General features: G+C 54.4%; 3 protein-coding genes across 3 annotated transcripts; all 3 read left to right on the top strand.

Annotated features, from left to right (window-relative positions):
* Nucleotides 1-1,261: 1,261 nt before the first annotated feature.
* On the top strand, nt 1,262-3,893 carry NGA_0212500 (uncharacterized protein). The gene is made up of 4 exons (XM_005854098.1): nt 1,262-1,720; nt 1,826-2,094; nt 2,261-2,369; nt 2,554-3,893. Exons 1-4 carry the CDS (start codon nt 1,389-1,391, stop codon nt 3,494-3,496), a joined length of 1,653 nt encoding a protein of 550 aa, XP_005854160.1. The 5' UTR covers nt 1,262-1,388; the 3' UTR covers nt 3,497-3,893.
* A 1,138-nt stretch (nt 3,894-5,031) lies between these two features.
* On the top strand, nt 5,032-7,705 carry NGA_0212300 (nadh:ubiquinone oxidoreductase complex i intermediate-associated protein 30). Its single transcript, XM_005854096.1, has 4 exons — nt 5,032-5,929; nt 6,033-6,606; nt 6,828-6,880; nt 7,013-7,705. The coding sequence occupies exons 1-4, from the start codon at nt 5,052-5,054 to the stop codon at nt 7,575-7,577; spliced, it is 2,070 nt and encodes a 689-aa protein (XP_005854158.1). The 5' UTR covers nt 5,032-5,051; the 3' UTR covers nt 7,578-7,705.
* A 2,799-nt stretch (nt 7,706-10,504) lies between these two features.
* NGA_0212400 (uncharacterized protein) lies at nt 10,505-12,912 on the top strand. Its single transcript, XM_005854097.1, has 3 exons — nt 10,505-10,811; nt 11,184-11,956; nt 12,223-12,912. Exons 1-3 carry the CDS (start codon nt 10,634-10,636, stop codon nt 12,751-12,753), a joined length of 1,482 nt encoding a protein of 493 aa, XP_005854159.1. The 5' UTR covers nt 10,505-10,633; the 3' UTR covers nt 12,754-12,912.
* The last annotated feature ends 1,569 nt before the right edge of the window (nt 12,913-14,481 follow it).

A 14,481-nucleotide genomic window follows, 5' to 3' on the forward strand; every position in this document is an offset into this window, starting at 1 on the left:
ATTCCTCCGGGGGGAGGGCGGGAAAGGGGGGTGGAGGGGAGGGAAAGGGGGGGAGGGAGGAGAGGGGGGCGCGGCCGCAGTGCCGTCTATGCCATCCTTTCAGCACCAACAACCACAACAACAGCAACATGAAGAGCAACCACCCCTGGAAGGAGAAGAGCAAGAGCAGATGCATTTCTCACTCTCCGGCTTCGGCGTGGCACCTGCAGAGATGTCATCACGCGAAAGCCGAGGTGGCGGGGGGGCCGTGGGGCAGTATGGCAGCAAAGTGTATCATGGAGAGAGGGGAGTGTCGGGATGATGCTGGGACAATCTTTAGTTTGTTCTATACACCAATGCCGGTGCGATGGGTTGATAACGCCAACATATCATCAGGCTCAGGCCTTCTTGATCAGCATATGTGTGCTGCGACGAATTTGGATGGCATATTTGGTTGCGGTCTTGAGATTGATTACACGGGTATGGGTTCAGGGACGTGAGGAGGGATGGAAGTACATACTACCAGAGTGACACTACAGCTGGAAGGCTCGGGGCATGCAACTAGGTTGCCTGTACCCGAGATTACATAGCATGAAAAAATGACCCAAATGCTTTGAAAACTATAGAATACGCGTATGAGGTTAATGCAAGAGAAGACACCGCAGAAAAAATGTGATAAATGTACGAGAAATGTTGCTGTGAGGCATGCACGTCTCCGCCGAAGGACTAACAAAACAACTTCTTTCCTAGGGAAAAGAATAACATCAGATGGTATGTTGCGCACTTCCGTCTGTCGATACTCTCATCACCTTCAGCAGCAAAGTCAACTGTATTGAGTGGGGGACAGAAAAAGTAAATCATACGTCAAAAGCGTGGCACTCTGCTCCGGCCCCTCCCTCGCCGTCTGCGACAAGAAACGTAACGACAAGATCTGTCCCAGCACTCATTGCGTCAAAGCCCACGTTTTTGTCGTGGAGACCGCGTACGGGGCGTGCACACGCGGTGCATGCCTTGTCTCGGAGGAGATTCGGAGGGTTTGGTGTCTTCAAGCATTATACTTTGGTGGTAATTGCTGGGACCGCGAGGACCGTGCAGCCAGATGCCTCGGTTGGTTGAAGCCAGTAACGGGAGCCATCAATAGACCTGTCATGCCGGCGCACCTGGGAAATCATGCAGAGGCCCTGCGCTCGTCGGTTGTGGATGTCGAACTGATCAAAGCTGTGGTATCAGGATGGGCGTTGCCATGCGGACAAATGTTTTTTCAGCGTTCTTTCCACGTACAAACAAAACAGGTAGCAGTAACAGCCTAGCCCCATACCGAGCTTGTATAGAAGTGTCCTCGCCTAGAAAGTCTTCAAGCACGTCAAGTAACCGACGATATACGACATAGACGAGTCACAAGAAGCACGATGACCTCTACAACAACTGAGCTTGCGCAGCCAGCGCCTGCCCACCCCCGTGCCCAACGGCTTACCAAGCTCATCGCATGGTGCAAGAAAACCTCGCCCAATTTCATGATTAGGGAACAATTCGTGGGTTTCAAAACCAGCACCGATGGGAACGTGACGGCAGTTGCCCTCAAAGACATTCCCGCTGACATGCACCTGATTCGTGTCACACCGGAGCTCATGTTCTCGGCCCGCGATCTGAAGCGGAAGTGGCGCGCGGTTTACAACGAGATTGAGAGCAAAATTCGACGCTATACGGGCACATGCACGGCTGGCTTTCTCCCTGGCACCGAGTAAGTTCTCAGGGGAGCCATGTGGGGATCTGGCCCGATTTCCCCCATTAAGCCCCTTTTTAATCCCCTTTGTTCTCTTGCAACCCCTCCCTCCGCCTTCTGTAGAGCTGAGGAGCCTGCTACGACGATGGCCCTCTCTTTCGCCTTGCTTTTGGAGATGGGCGATCCTGAGTCGAAGTGGAAGCCCTATTGGGAAAGTTTCCCGGAACATGTGCCCAACATCTTCGATTTCGACGGCGATTACTCCCACTTGGAAGGCTCTCCCTGGAGGGAGCAGCTGGAAAAGAAGCAAGAAGCGATGCAACACATCTTGAAAGAGATCATTCCCCCCATCCTGGCAAAAATCAAGGGAAAACTTGGTGTGGACGATGTCGGTAAGTTAAATGGGGTCAGAGGTGAAAAGAGAAGGTTTGCTCTCTGCGCTCAATTTCCTGCCTAGCTGGAAGAAAATAAGCCCGATGGGTGGCAATACCCTGATTACCCTGGAAACAAGAAATTGAGGATCAGCCCCTTCTTCGTGATGCAACCGCCACAACACAGAGGGGACGTTGAAACGCGCCTACGGGCTCTGGCAATCGCGGCAATTGAAAGACGACGTCCACAACAAGCGGGCGCAGTACCTGGTACCGGTTCTGGATTTGATCGACGGGTACGCTGGCAAAAGGAAGCGGGTGGGAATGTCGGCCTTTTTATCTTTTTCTCTGTCCCCATGTGGTACCTGGAGAAAGGGCGGGCGCATTGGCACGCATGGCTGTCGGACCTGACCACTAAACATTCCCTTCCTCCCCCCTCCCTCCCTCCTTTCCTCGTCCCCCCCACACCATACTGGCCAGGGAAAGCGACAAACTGAGCAATGTGATCGTGGACGATGGGCCCGGGTCCACAGCTATGCACGTGGAGCTCGTGTTGAAGAGCAGTCGGAAGATCGAAGCAGGCGAAGAGCTGAGCCAGATGTATGATAGCTGTAGTAATGCCTCTTACTTGCACTGGTACGGCTACATCACGGACAGCATGGTGTTTGGAAATCTCTCCCACAAGACCTTCATGACCACCGCGCAACTGACCGCGACGGCGTTGGAGGCCGTGGAGGAGGAGGCGGCCCGGGAGGGGAAGGAAGGGACGGAGGAGAGGAAGAAGGAGGTGGAGGCCATGACGGCGTTGAAAAAAGATCTCTTGTCTCGGATTGCTGGAAAGGAAAGGGCGGGCGGGCGTCGGTCGCTGGAACTCACGCACCGTTCGGAAGTCTTCGAGGAAGCGGCCTTTGTCCTGACCGCCATCGCCAAGATCGCCCTCTGTCCCTCCCTGGAACCCCTGGAGAAAGTCCGACGGTCTTTATCTTCCAATGACATCAAGGACATCCTGAAAAACGCGGACGAGATGATGACGGGCATGGACGGAGAGACCTTGGCCCCAGTGGCGGTGGGGGCGGTGGAACGGATTCTGTGTCAGCTCCGGCACGGTGACTCTTACCTGCGGGATATGGTCGCCTTGGACAAGTCGGGGGAGAAAGAGGCGAACCGACTCCTGATCAAAGTGCGTATGAGCGAGAAATTCCTCCTGTTGCGGGCCCGGGCGGAGGTGTGCAAGAAATTAGGCCTCACGGACCGGCATGAACGCCCCAGGGTATGTGATAACTGTGCCACTTTCACCCATTTGCGTGCCTGTGGGCATTGTGGCACCACGGCCTACTGCTCCCGGCGCTGCCAAGTCATGAAATGGCGCGAGCACAAGAAAGCGGTCATCCCGCCGGCCACGACGTCTTCGGTCGCGGCGTGATGGGGAGGGAAGAAATTGGGTGGGACCAAGGGGGCCGGGCCATAGTGGAGGAGGAGGGGGAAGGGCGCAAAGACGTCGAGGCAAGATACTATGGAGGGAGATCGCGAGGAGAGGGAAAGCCACTGGGATAAGTAGGGGTGGAGGAGGTTCCTTCGAGTGGGGACAGGAGGCAGGGAAGCTGATACAGCAAGCGAGTCCACAGTGGAGAGAGCTGTAGAGGGATCTAGAGAGGGCAAGTGCATGCAGTAACGTACTGTGAGTGGGTTGTCCGTGCCGAGGAAAATGGAAAAAGAAAAACTTGAACAGGCACCAGGAAATTAAATGAACACCGCGGAGGCTCATTGCCCTTTTCTCTGGTTGTTCTGCTGGACTGCAGCGCTGAACATGCATCTCGCGTTCGATCCAAATCAAGGTTAGGATTACACGTCATTCGGGTATGAGAGAGAAAAAGGTGATTGAATCCATCACCAAAATGTAGATTTTGATGCCGTAACCACCATTAGGGATCATGCAGGACCCGGAGGAGAAGGGAGAAAGAAATGTAAAAAATGTAGGCGTCATAGAAAACTACGGTCGCCTGAAGCAACGCTGTGAAAGAATCATCACCACACTGGGTGCATAAAGGGCAATTCGGACGTTGCATATGAGAATCGGAAAAACTCCATCTATATCGTCCCATCGGGCGAGTGCAATAACGCAGGTGACGATTTCTGCAATAGTGTTACGTGCGCGCGGCTCGACTATGGAAGGTGTGCTGGTTAGGAAGAAGAGCGTGATCGAAAAGGAAGCAAGGAAATGTAAGAAGTATAGCATTCACATACTATCGTGAGCAAGTAATTATCGAAGCAATATCGCAGTCACGGCCACTGCGATCTCATGCACGCATTATATATGATAAAATGGCAACATGTGCCGTAAAGAGAGCTTTGAAGGACGCAGTCCCAAGAAAGATATGTTTGCAAATGTCGGTGTGGAAAATATTAACCTTGGAGGGAGAATTCCTGTGCAGGATTCGTTCCTTGTGGGGCCCAAGAATGTCAAAGCACACGAGGGCGGCGATGTCACACTTGAAGAGAATCATGGAAGGTCCCTGCTGATATTATGTATATATTTTATTCTGTTTGAAGCTTGTCTATGCAGAAATCATTTCTACATAGTTGCAGGCCCTTTACTTCGTAGAACTGTATAAAATATCAAGGGAGCATTATCTTCACTTACCAAGGAGTTGGAAATGGGCCACTCTTCCTCTGATTCATCTCTGGCACATGCTCTAGAAATCATAAGTTTTCCCACACGATAGCCAGGAACCTTTGCTGTTCTCAGTAAAAATACATTCGTAACTTCTATCTGTTAGGATTAGAGGTGGCACTATTTTCCAGGTTGGAAAAACACAAAAGAGACCTTGGTGCCACGATAATCCCTTGTCCAAACCCGCTGACGACGGCGATCATCTCCCGACTAGGAAGCTGCTCTGTTCAAGCACCACCTCACTTCGACTTTTGGACTCACGCGTACTTTCCTGTCTCACGCAATTTATAGGAGCGGAAGGGCAGTCATGCTCTCATCCTTAAGCGGCGTACGCTGTGTCTTTCTGGTCCTCCTCTTCATTTGCCTGTCAGGAGGCGTTGTTGCCTTCCTTCCTGCGTCTGTATTGCCCACTCGGGAAAGTTCCTTCCCGTCTCGCTTGCATGCTGAAAACAAGCATAACGGGGACAATAAACCAGGATCGAACGGGTTAAACACTCTTTTTTCTCCGCCGTCTATGACCAATCCATTCGAAGCCTTGGGAAAGCAATTGACATTTTTCTTTGAAAAATTGACCGGGGGAACCGATACTAATTCCGCGATGGCCTCTCGGGCCCTTCCGCCCCCACCTCCCTCGGTTCGTCGCACCGGTGGACCAGTCTCCGTTGTTTTTGGCGCCACTGGTCGGGCAGGGCGTGAAATTGTGCAAGCGTTGTTACGGGAAGGACATGATGTGGTGGCCGCGGTGAGGAACGAATCGAAACTGAACGAAGTGTTTGGGGCGTCTGCGCTGAGTGGAGCAACGCCTGCCAGTCCAGGACATGGATTGTTGGACTATATCAGTGGGATTGACGTCACCAATGCAGCCACTCTAAGCAGTGGTAAGGTGCCTGCAGTGTTGAAGGAGGCATGCCATGTGGTCGTCGCCCTCGGTCCTGTTGGAGGGGTGCAGCCGGGGGGCGGTTTTGGGTTCTTTCCAGGGTTGACGAGCGAAGACGTCGACTTCAAGGGTGTTACGAAGGTCATCGACGCGGTGGTGGACGCAAAGGGGGTGGTGAAGGAAGGGGCAGGGGAAGGTGGAAAGAAAAAAGCCGCGGGAGAAGTGGAGGAGAGGAAGAGAACGCTTTTCCGGTTCGAGACGCCCGAGGACGTGGCCAAATGGCAGCGGCTGGACGACGTGATCATGGGGTAAGTGGAGGATACATTAAGCATGGGACGGGTGAGACAAGGGGCGGATCGCAAGCGTGGTCGTCTTCCCCAGAGTGTCTCAAGCTCTCTCGGTTCCTTCCAGGGGGCAATCTTCCTCCTCTTTGGAGCTGGACAGAGAGAAAGGCTACGCGACGTACACGGGGAGCCTGGTTGTGGAAGGTGGTGGCTTTTGTGGAACTCGAGCCTCCGGGGGCGACGCATCGGTGGATTTGTCGGGCTTTGATGGCGTGACCCTGCGGGTCCGGGGGGACGGGCACCGTTACAAATTAAATCTAAAGACGACCGAAACCCTCGCGTCGGAAAACGTCTATCAGGCAGCTTTCGACACGCTTCCACTCCAGGACGTGGGAGAGGGAGCGGGGGGATGGCAAACCATCACCATCCCTTTCCATCGATTCTATCCCGTGGTTCGAAACCGGGTCGACTACAAAGCAGCCCCCCTGCAACCGTCCTCCCAGGCAGCGGTGAGTCTCGGCTTGGTCTACTCCCGTTTTGAGTTCAACCGACAAGCGAATCCATACTACGACCCGGGTGCTTTCTCTCTATCATTGGAGGAAATTGCCCTCTATCGCTCCCGCCGTCCCTCCCTCGTCCTGGTCTCCTCGGCTGGCGCAGAGCGAAACGCGAAGGTCGAGACGGAAGAGGATCGCAAGACGGTGAGAAAGTCGGAACTCAGGCACGAGATAGGATTTGTTCGGCCGCTCTTTCCCCTCCTCGTTTTGCCGCTACCCTGTCCTGCGGGTCTTATATCTAATGGGGCGCCCCCGCCAGGGTGTGGGTGTGTGTATTTGTGTAAAGACACCTTGTGCGGGACAACGTGCCGCCCTGCTGAGCTTACCTCCCTTGTATTCTTTTCCTTTCTTTGGATGCCCCCCAGGAAATCCCCATTGTGATGCTCAACCCGGGAGGGATTCTAAATTGGAAGTACCGGTCAGTACAGCGAGATAGAGAGAGGAAGAGGGAGGACGTACGGCCAGATGTTGCATGTGCTGTGGAGTCCCCTGCTTGTGCTTTTGCCTCGGTCTTTTCCCACACTACCCTCCTTTGCTCCTCATTTCCCAGCGCTGAGACCTACCTTCGGGCCTCACCCCTGCCATACACCATCCTCCGACCCTGTGGCCTGGTCCCGGAGAAAGCCTTCGGCGACGAGCCCTCCACTGGGAAACTTCAAGCAGGGCAAGGCGATACTATCACGGGTAGGTTGACCCGACAAGACTTAGGGCTGGCCGTGGCTGCGGCTTTGGCCTCCCCGTACAGCGCGGGTAAAACGATGGAAATTCGCAGGGACGAAGCAGCAGATGCCAATGCTATGACGGGGGTGGGGCGACGACCGAGGACCACGGCCGTAACGGCCCTGGAACTCTTTCAACCGTTGGTGGCTGATAAAGACCGAGCAGTGTCCGGCACGTCGGGACTCTTACCGTTCCCTGAGGCAGTCGATCCTCCCCAGGAGGTTTCTCCGGAACGAGCCAAGGAGATTTTGAACGATCCGCGGGTGAAAGCGCAGCAAGACAGGGATCGGGCCCTGGTGGAGTCAGGCGCATTGCAGAAAGGGCAAGGAGGGGGAGGAAGGGTAGAGGAGGAGCCTGCGGCCGCGGTGTCGATGACGGCGAACCAGGGCAAGTGAAAGGAGAGGGAGGGGGGGCGGTGAAAGGGTGGACCAGAGGATTCATGCTTAGTATGTAGGTGTGTGTGCTGTGCGTATTTGTAGAGGGTCGGTGCCTGATGGCGCCTCGGCGCGGGTGCATGTCCAGAACAGTGTAATTTATTCGAATAATGCTTTGTCATTCAACGAACCAAAAACCAAGTCTTTGCCAGATATCCCCCTTTGTTTCGGAAGAAAGAAAGTCATGCCGTCCAAATGTAGTCTCTGTCCTTTTTAGTACGCTAGAAGTTCCTCAATCTCTGTTATCTAAAAAAAATGAGAAGCTGGCATGCCGGGGATCAGGGGGAACACTCAGGAACGGCCCACAAGCGCTCATGCGGGCATGTCACATATATCCCCAAATGCCCCTGCGTCCAGAGATTTCAAGGCCCTGACTGCCTCCAGAGTGAGCGGGTGATCACTGCCGTGAACTATTCTAAACAAATCCAAAGACTTTTCCCCCTCCCTCGTTGCCGCATGCCTCATGGCCAGTCTCCATACCTGGGCCCTACTTACCGATTCTCCTCCCCTCTCCAGGCGCTGCACCAGCCTCCACATTGCCTTGACCTTCAACATGGACAACGTTGCTCCGTGCGGCTGTCTTTCGAGCCCATGAGCTGCCATATACATGTTTAATACCCCCGTCCCGACGGCCAGGGCTACATCCTCCTCCACCGTCGTCCCAGGCCGGGGCTGCCCTTCCTTAGTAGCCGTCGATTTATTTTCTTCGGTTCTCCCGCCCGTCTGCGCCATTCGCACCAAGAGCATGGCCGCCATGTGACGTTGAGGATGCGTGTCGTTCCAAAAACGTGCGCTTCCTTCCACTTCCTCCTTTTTCCCTTCCTTGCATCCAACGGTCTTCCCTGATCCCGCCAACCACTTGACCAATGCCCGCATTGCTTTTTGTTGGTCATCCTTCCCTGTGCCCCCCCTCATATTGCCTTCCTGAACGGGAAATGGGCGGGAAAGGGAAGAGGACAAAGAGATGGTGGTGGCGCGAATGCCCCTGTCAAGAAGCTTTGCACCCTGTCCCTCAACCCTCAGGTAGAGCGACTCCGGCGTCCGCGTGGGGCAGGCACGCGGTTGGTTCCGGCATTGTATCCAGTCATTTCCCTCCACGCGGGCCACCTCCCCACTACTCTGCTTACTCCCTTCCTGCCCTCTCGTTCTCTGGCGTCCCGTATCCTCCCGGATCGCTTCCACCCGTCCTCCGCACGTGAAGCACGCCCATCCCTGCGTCCCTCCCTCGCTCCCGCCCTCCTTCCCTCCCTCCTCTTCGCAGCGTGGACACTGACAGTGGAATCGAAAGGCTTGCCACAAAAAGTCCTGCCGTTCTTTCCGACTGAAATGCAAGTGTTCCAGATAGGAATACGTAACTTCCTCCCCCGCCGTCATGGCCCGAACGGCTCGCAATTCGGCCACCACGTCCTGATACCACCATCGCTGCCCACTTTCTCCCTGGCTATTTCTTGACTCGGCAGGCTGTGGACGAATCAAGGCGTTGAATGACGCGACCGGCCGGCAAGAATGGTTCACAGTGCTGGCCAGGCTGAGGAAAAGACCTAAGGCAGGGGCCCCCCCTGCCTCGTGGTGCCGATCGTCAGAACCCTGTAGTTTGGAATTTCGGGGCTTGTAAGCCCGGAAAGGGTGACAATTGACCCTCAGACGCACCAGCAGGCCCGCGAAAAACTCGGCATTTCCCTCGAGATAATTCTCTCCGCGTCTCCCCACGCCCCCACATGCCTCCCGCTCTGCTTCGGTCATGGGCGCCCCCAGTCCACGCGCCAACTCCAAAGCTTCCTTCCAGATTGTACCATACTCCGCATCCTCCTGGACGCTTAAATCCATGATCTTGGACATTGGCTCCGGAGGCTCTCGGCTGTGGTCGGGGGGGATGGAGCCGGAAGTGTGCTTGCGGCTGCGGAGGAAATGATAGCTGTGGTCCAAGCTGCCAATCACTTGGACGGCCAAGCGGAGAGTGTCTGTGTCAAAAAAGGAAAATTGTGGACTACTTTGCCGTGGCTGTGGGCTCGTTTCTGGCTGTTTTGGTAGGCGCTGGTTTGCTGCTAGTCGGCGGGCGTGTGCACGGACGCGACCGAGGAAGAGGCAGATCAGGTCATGCAAAGAGCCGTCTCGGTCCAAGCAAGCCTCGGAGCAATAGTAGGCCATGTTGCAACTCTTACACCCAAGCCTGCGTGCTTTGGCGGGAAGCCTTCGAAGACAGACCGTGCACCATTTATCAAGGACTTTACTGGCAATGACGGCCGTAAAGCACGGTGACGATAGTATCTTTGTCCCTTCAAGAACGCTGGCACCGGGAGCTATGATCGTGTACCGCCCTTTACCTTTCCAGTCTGTTTTCGTGAGTAGACCGGGTGGTGATGCGGAAAAGGGGGCCCTGGCCGAAGAGATTGATGATAAGGGGGGCTTGGAGGGCAGCAGGACGGCGGGCGGAACCCAGGCTTGACTAGAGCTACCATCAGGATGGTGCCGCCGCAGCAAAAGAGGTCCGTCCAAATCACCAGAGAGATTCACGTGTTCAACGATACTTCTTGCTTTCGAGCCCGCCGAAGAAGAAGTTTCAGTGCCATGATCAGGAACGGATACTCCCACGAAGGCAGCGAGGAGGAAGGAGGACGGTAAAAGATCAGTCATACCGAAAGCATCCGCGAGAGCATTTGGAAGAAGTCTGTCGAAGGAATAAAAGCACTAGATGCCAGAAAAGGTTGGGACGAAGCGCAGAAAAGTCAAAAGCAGCAGGGGAAGATGAGAGGGTACAGTTTATGCGCCGACGGGAGGGCGAGAAGCTGATTCTAACGAGGCTTGCCGAACGAGACCCGTCTTTCATTTTTTTCTCTTTCACGTCGTAATTCCACCGACTCCTCACGCTCACGTGTAGCCCACCATCGAATTACAGACGTGCCCCGCTTGGTAGATAGCCGCGGGCGCGTGGAAAGTGTTGCGGTCACTGTTTTCCGGTATCGCTGAAGTCTCACTTTGCTTCACGTCGAGGACGAACTCGCTTCTACTTAGCAACCATGCCGCTACAACACGGCTGCATCCAGGCTTATTCGCCGTGGTGCCGAGTCATCTCTTCTATTCTTCTCCTTGGGGTCCTTGCAAGAGTCGCCGATGGTATGGTTCAAAATTTCCATTACGAGGACGAGACAAGCCCCATGTTCCAGCTCGAGACTTTTGGGTTTCGACCAGGGGGAGGTGAGTTATCGATGGAGGTTGTCGTCGATCACAATGTGTAGTGACTTTGCATGATGTAGCTTTGGGTATGGCGACTCGTGGACGTGTGGTGTGATGCCTACGGCGTGTGTGCACAGGAGGACTTGGAGGAGGCTGAGATGGTGAGGGGGAAGGGGGAATCCCTCGGACAAGCGAGGGGTCCCTTAATATGTCTGCGCACCGAACTCGTCCAAAATTTTGATTTTGTGTCGAGATGTACACGTCGAATGTTTTGCTTCGTGCGTATGCGTGACCGCTGTAAAGTTCAACTCAGTCTCGCCCTCCTCACATGGCCATCCCCGCCGGGGCACCCTCTAGTGATGGAACTGAATTTTAACCACTTCGTCGTCAAAGTTCCTGAGAAAACAAAGGATGCGACCGTCCGTGCCGGTTTTTTGATGCATTTGACCGAAAGCGAGACGACTGCCCGGCAGGACTTGGAGGAGGCGCTCGAACGTCTGGCGGCGGACCAGGAGGACTGTTGGCTGGATCACCGGGGGCCGAACGACGAGGTCATCGACCTCTCCGACCCCGAAAGCTGGGCGGAAAAGCAGGTGCAGCACACCGTGGCGCCCGGGGAGGAAGGGCTCTACTCCTTGATTTTCGTTCGCTGCCAGCCCGCTCCCTCGGCCGTATCCTTCAAAATCCACGCCAAATTCTACAACCCCGGACCGAATTACCTATCTGCGGGGGAGGCCCCCTTGCCGACTCTGTACTTCGTCTTTTTCCTCTGCTACCTGGTGGCGATGGCGGCCTGGGTGGCGGTCTGTCGGCGCCGGAAGGAGCACGTCCACCGCATCCACAACATGATGCTGGCTCTGCTCGTGTTTAAAACCCTCTCCCTTCTCTTCGAGGCGGTGCGTTTCCAGGCCTACCAGAAACACGGGCTCACAGGCCATGCGGACGGGTGGGCGGTCGTGTACTACGTCTTCGCCTTTGTGAAGGGGATCATGCGCTTCGTTGTGATCCTCCTGATCGGGACCGGGTGGAGCCTGCTCAAGCCCTACCTGTCCGACCGGGAGAAGAAGGTGGTGCTCGTGGTCCTGGCCTTGCAGGTGATCGATAACACGGCCATGGTTGTGCTGGACGAGTTGTCGCAGACGTCGCCCGGATCGGCATCGTGGCTGGTAAGTCGGGAAGGAGGAAGGAAGGGAAAGGTCCAGCGAGAAAAGCAGACCAGCAAGGCGCCCGGGGATGATAGGGGTAGGGGTTGGTTACGATGGTGTTTTTGTAATTGCCCGTGTGTCTGTCTCTCAGGGCGCCGTCTGATGCGTCAGGGCTCGGGGGTCTAGGTAGTAGCCCTTCGTCCCAGCCTCACCGTTCCCCTTGCATCCTGCTTCCTCTCCCTCCCTCCCTCCCTTTCCTCCTTCCATGATCTCCTTCCGCACGCCAGACATGGAGGGATATCTTCCATTTGATCGACATCGTATGCTGCTGCGCCATTCTCTTCCCCATCGTCTGGTCCATCCGCCACCTCCGACAAGCGGCGGCCGCGGACGGCAAGATGGAGCATATCCTGCGGAAGCTGACCTTGTTCCGGCAATTCTACCTGATGGTGGTCGCCTACATCTATTTCACCCGCATCGTGGTGTTCCTGGTCAAAGCCACGCTTCCCTACGATCTCCTCTGGCTCCAAGCGTTCTTCGATGAGGGGGCCACATTTTTGTTCTACACAGTGACAGGATGGAAATTTTGCCCGGCGGACGCAAACCCATATTTGGCGGTCGACACGGACGAACGAGACGCGGCAGAATTGGAAGAGTTTGGACTGGACGATTATGAGGACGATTTGGGCGAGGAGGAGGAGGACATGAGGGAGGAAGGGAGGGATGTGGGCGGCATTGAGATGAGGGAAGGTCCGGGGCACGGGAGGCATCGTGGTCAACCCAAGCCAGGGGGGTGGAATTCTATCGTGAGCGTATAGAAGAGAGTTAATGGAAAGAGCCAAAAAAGGAGGACAAGAAAGTCAAGCACAGCACTGTATGTAAGATATAGCATGTCCTGCCACAAAACGGAGGAAATGGAGGAAGACAGACGCAAGAAACTGTAATTGAATAAGGGCAAGAAACTAAATGGTACGGCGGATGACGAGCAGGAAATCAATAGCCTTTTGTTTGGTCTCACCTTCTTTCAGTGTGTCGTTTGAAAGGCCTCCGCCCTGAACCGGGTAGTTCTTGCGTCGTTCGTCTTCCCCTCCTCTATGCCTCGCTCTTTTCGCCTCCTGTTGTATTGTACCACCTATCCCCGAAATCTCCCAACCCCGGTACGATGTACTTGTCTTCATTGAGTCCCGTATCTATAGCGCCTGTCACAATTTTCACTTCTGGGTGCCGCGTGTGAACTGCCCGGATGCCTTCGGGAGCGGCGACTACGCATACGAAGATAATGTTGTCGGGTGGAACCTGCCCTTCCTGGATTAATATGCTCAATGCACATAAAGCACTCCCTCCTGTCGCGAGCATTGGATCACAGAGTATACAAAAGCGAGAATTCACATCGGAAGGGATTTTGGAATAGAAGAGCTTGGGTAATTTTTCTTCGGAGCTTTCATCCCTTTGAATCAAAATTTTAGCTACGGCTGCTTGAGGCACGACACTGCGAACCGCCTCCATGAGAGCGTCTCCCGCGCGGAGTATAGAAACAACGCATAATGAGTTTTCATCGTCCAGAGCGCGCATGCCCGCGTACGTAGTATTTGTGGGTGTTTGAATGGAGCATGGAGATGACGGAACCATCCCGACGGCTTCTTCCGCGAGGATTCTGAGGATGCGGGACGCATATAACGCAAAATCTTTGTTTGAAGTTTTGCAGTCTCGAATTTTGGTGTAAAGATACGGAAAGGAGTGACAGTGCGGCACGATAACGTTGTCGTCGGGATTTCGGGAAGTTGGTTCGAGCATTGTCTCCATCGGAACAGGCCTTACCGGCAACTTCGGGAAGGCGATACCAGATTGATAGGAAATGATCTTATCCGTATCCTGTGTGAGCAGGAGTGGGATTGACGTGAGATCCGGCACTCGAACGGACGCTCTCACGCTGACTTTGCGACTGCCTCGAGAGCTTCAACTGGATCTTTCGGCGATTGTGATGGAATATGCCCTTTCGATTTTACACTTTCTGGGGCGGTAAATGCTCGTCTCTAGCACGTGCCTTTTGGGAAACTTGGTCTTGTAGGGATCATATGCGTCATAAATAATGGAAGGACGACAAAATAGGGTGCACTTTGCCTGAATTTAAGCGTGCACGACCTGTTGCTTGTTGAGTTAGCCTGTTCGTAATCCTATTGAAGGTATTTACTTTGGGAAAAACGATGGAGCGTGATGCCCGCGTCATTTTTTTGATGAATAGATTTCTAAGATAGCATTTTTGGAGCTATCGGGCGTAGCAAGACTGAATGGATTCGGCAAATGTCGCGAACTGAAAACTAATGGTAAAATCGTGTGGAGCTTTAACCCTGATCCTGTAATTTCGATTTCTTCCTCATCTGTGACTTGTCACGTATGGTGTCAACTTTAGGCTCATCCTTTCTTTGGCTTTCAATATTCAGAAGGAGTCAGTTATGTCTCCCCGCGCGGAAGGCAAGGCAGAATTTCTTCTTATCCGGAAGACCCTCATCCCCCCAGCCACTCCTGCCCCCCCTGGACCTGCCCCA

The sequence above is a fragment of the Nannochloropsis gaditana genome (genome assembly GCF_000240725.1).
Source record: "Nannochloropsis gaditana CCMP526 unplaced genomic scaffold scaffold626, whole genome shotgun sequence".
Taxonomy (NCBI): domain Eukaryota; class Eustigmatophyceae; order Eustigmatales; family Monodopsidaceae; genus Microchloropsis; species Microchloropsis gaditana.

What these genes read in the sequence shown, in the direction of transcription:
- NGA_0212500 (XM_005854098.1), top strand. Translation starts at nt 1,389, where the DNA reads ATGACCTCTACAACAACTGAGCTTGCGCAGCCAGCGCCTGCCCACCCC. An exon ending in GGCTTTCTCCCTGGCACCGA is followed by an intron (nt 1,721 to 1,825) that starts GTAAGTTCTCAG and finishes CGCCTTCTGTAG; the next exon opens with AGCTGAGGAGCCTGCTACGA. An exon ending in ACTTGGTGTGGACGATGTCG is followed by an intron (nt 2,095 to 2,260) that starts GTAAGTTAAATG and finishes GCCACAACACAG; the next exon opens with AGGGGACGTTGAAACGCGCC.
- NGA_0212300 (XM_005854096.1), top strand. Translation starts at nt 5,052, where the DNA reads ATGCTCTCATCCTTAAGCGGCGTACGCTGTGTCTTTCTGGTCCTCCTC. An exon ending in CTGGACGACGTGATCATGGG is followed by an intron (nt 5,930 to 6,032) that starts GTAAGTGGAGGA and finishes GGTTCCTTCCAG; the next exon opens with GGGGCAATCTTCCTCCTCTT. An exon ending in CGGAAGAGGATCGCAAGACG is followed by an intron (nt 6,607 to 6,827) that starts GTGAGAAAGTCG and finishes GATGCCCCCCAG; the next exon opens with GAAATCCCCATTGTGATGCT.
- NGA_0212400 (XM_005854097.1), top strand. Translation starts at nt 10,634, where the DNA reads ATGCCGCTACAACACGGCTGCATCCAGGCTTATTCGCCGTGGTGCCGA. An exon ending in TGGGTTTCGACCAGGGGGAG is followed by an intron (nt 10,812 to 11,183) that starts GTGAGTTATCGA and finishes TCGTCGTCAAAG; the next exon opens with TTCCTGAGAAAACAAAGGAT. An exon ending in CCGGATCGGCATCGTGGCTG is followed by an intron (nt 11,957 to 12,222) that starts GTAAGTCGGGAA and finishes TCCGCACGCCAG; the next exon opens with ACATGGAGGGATATCTTCCA.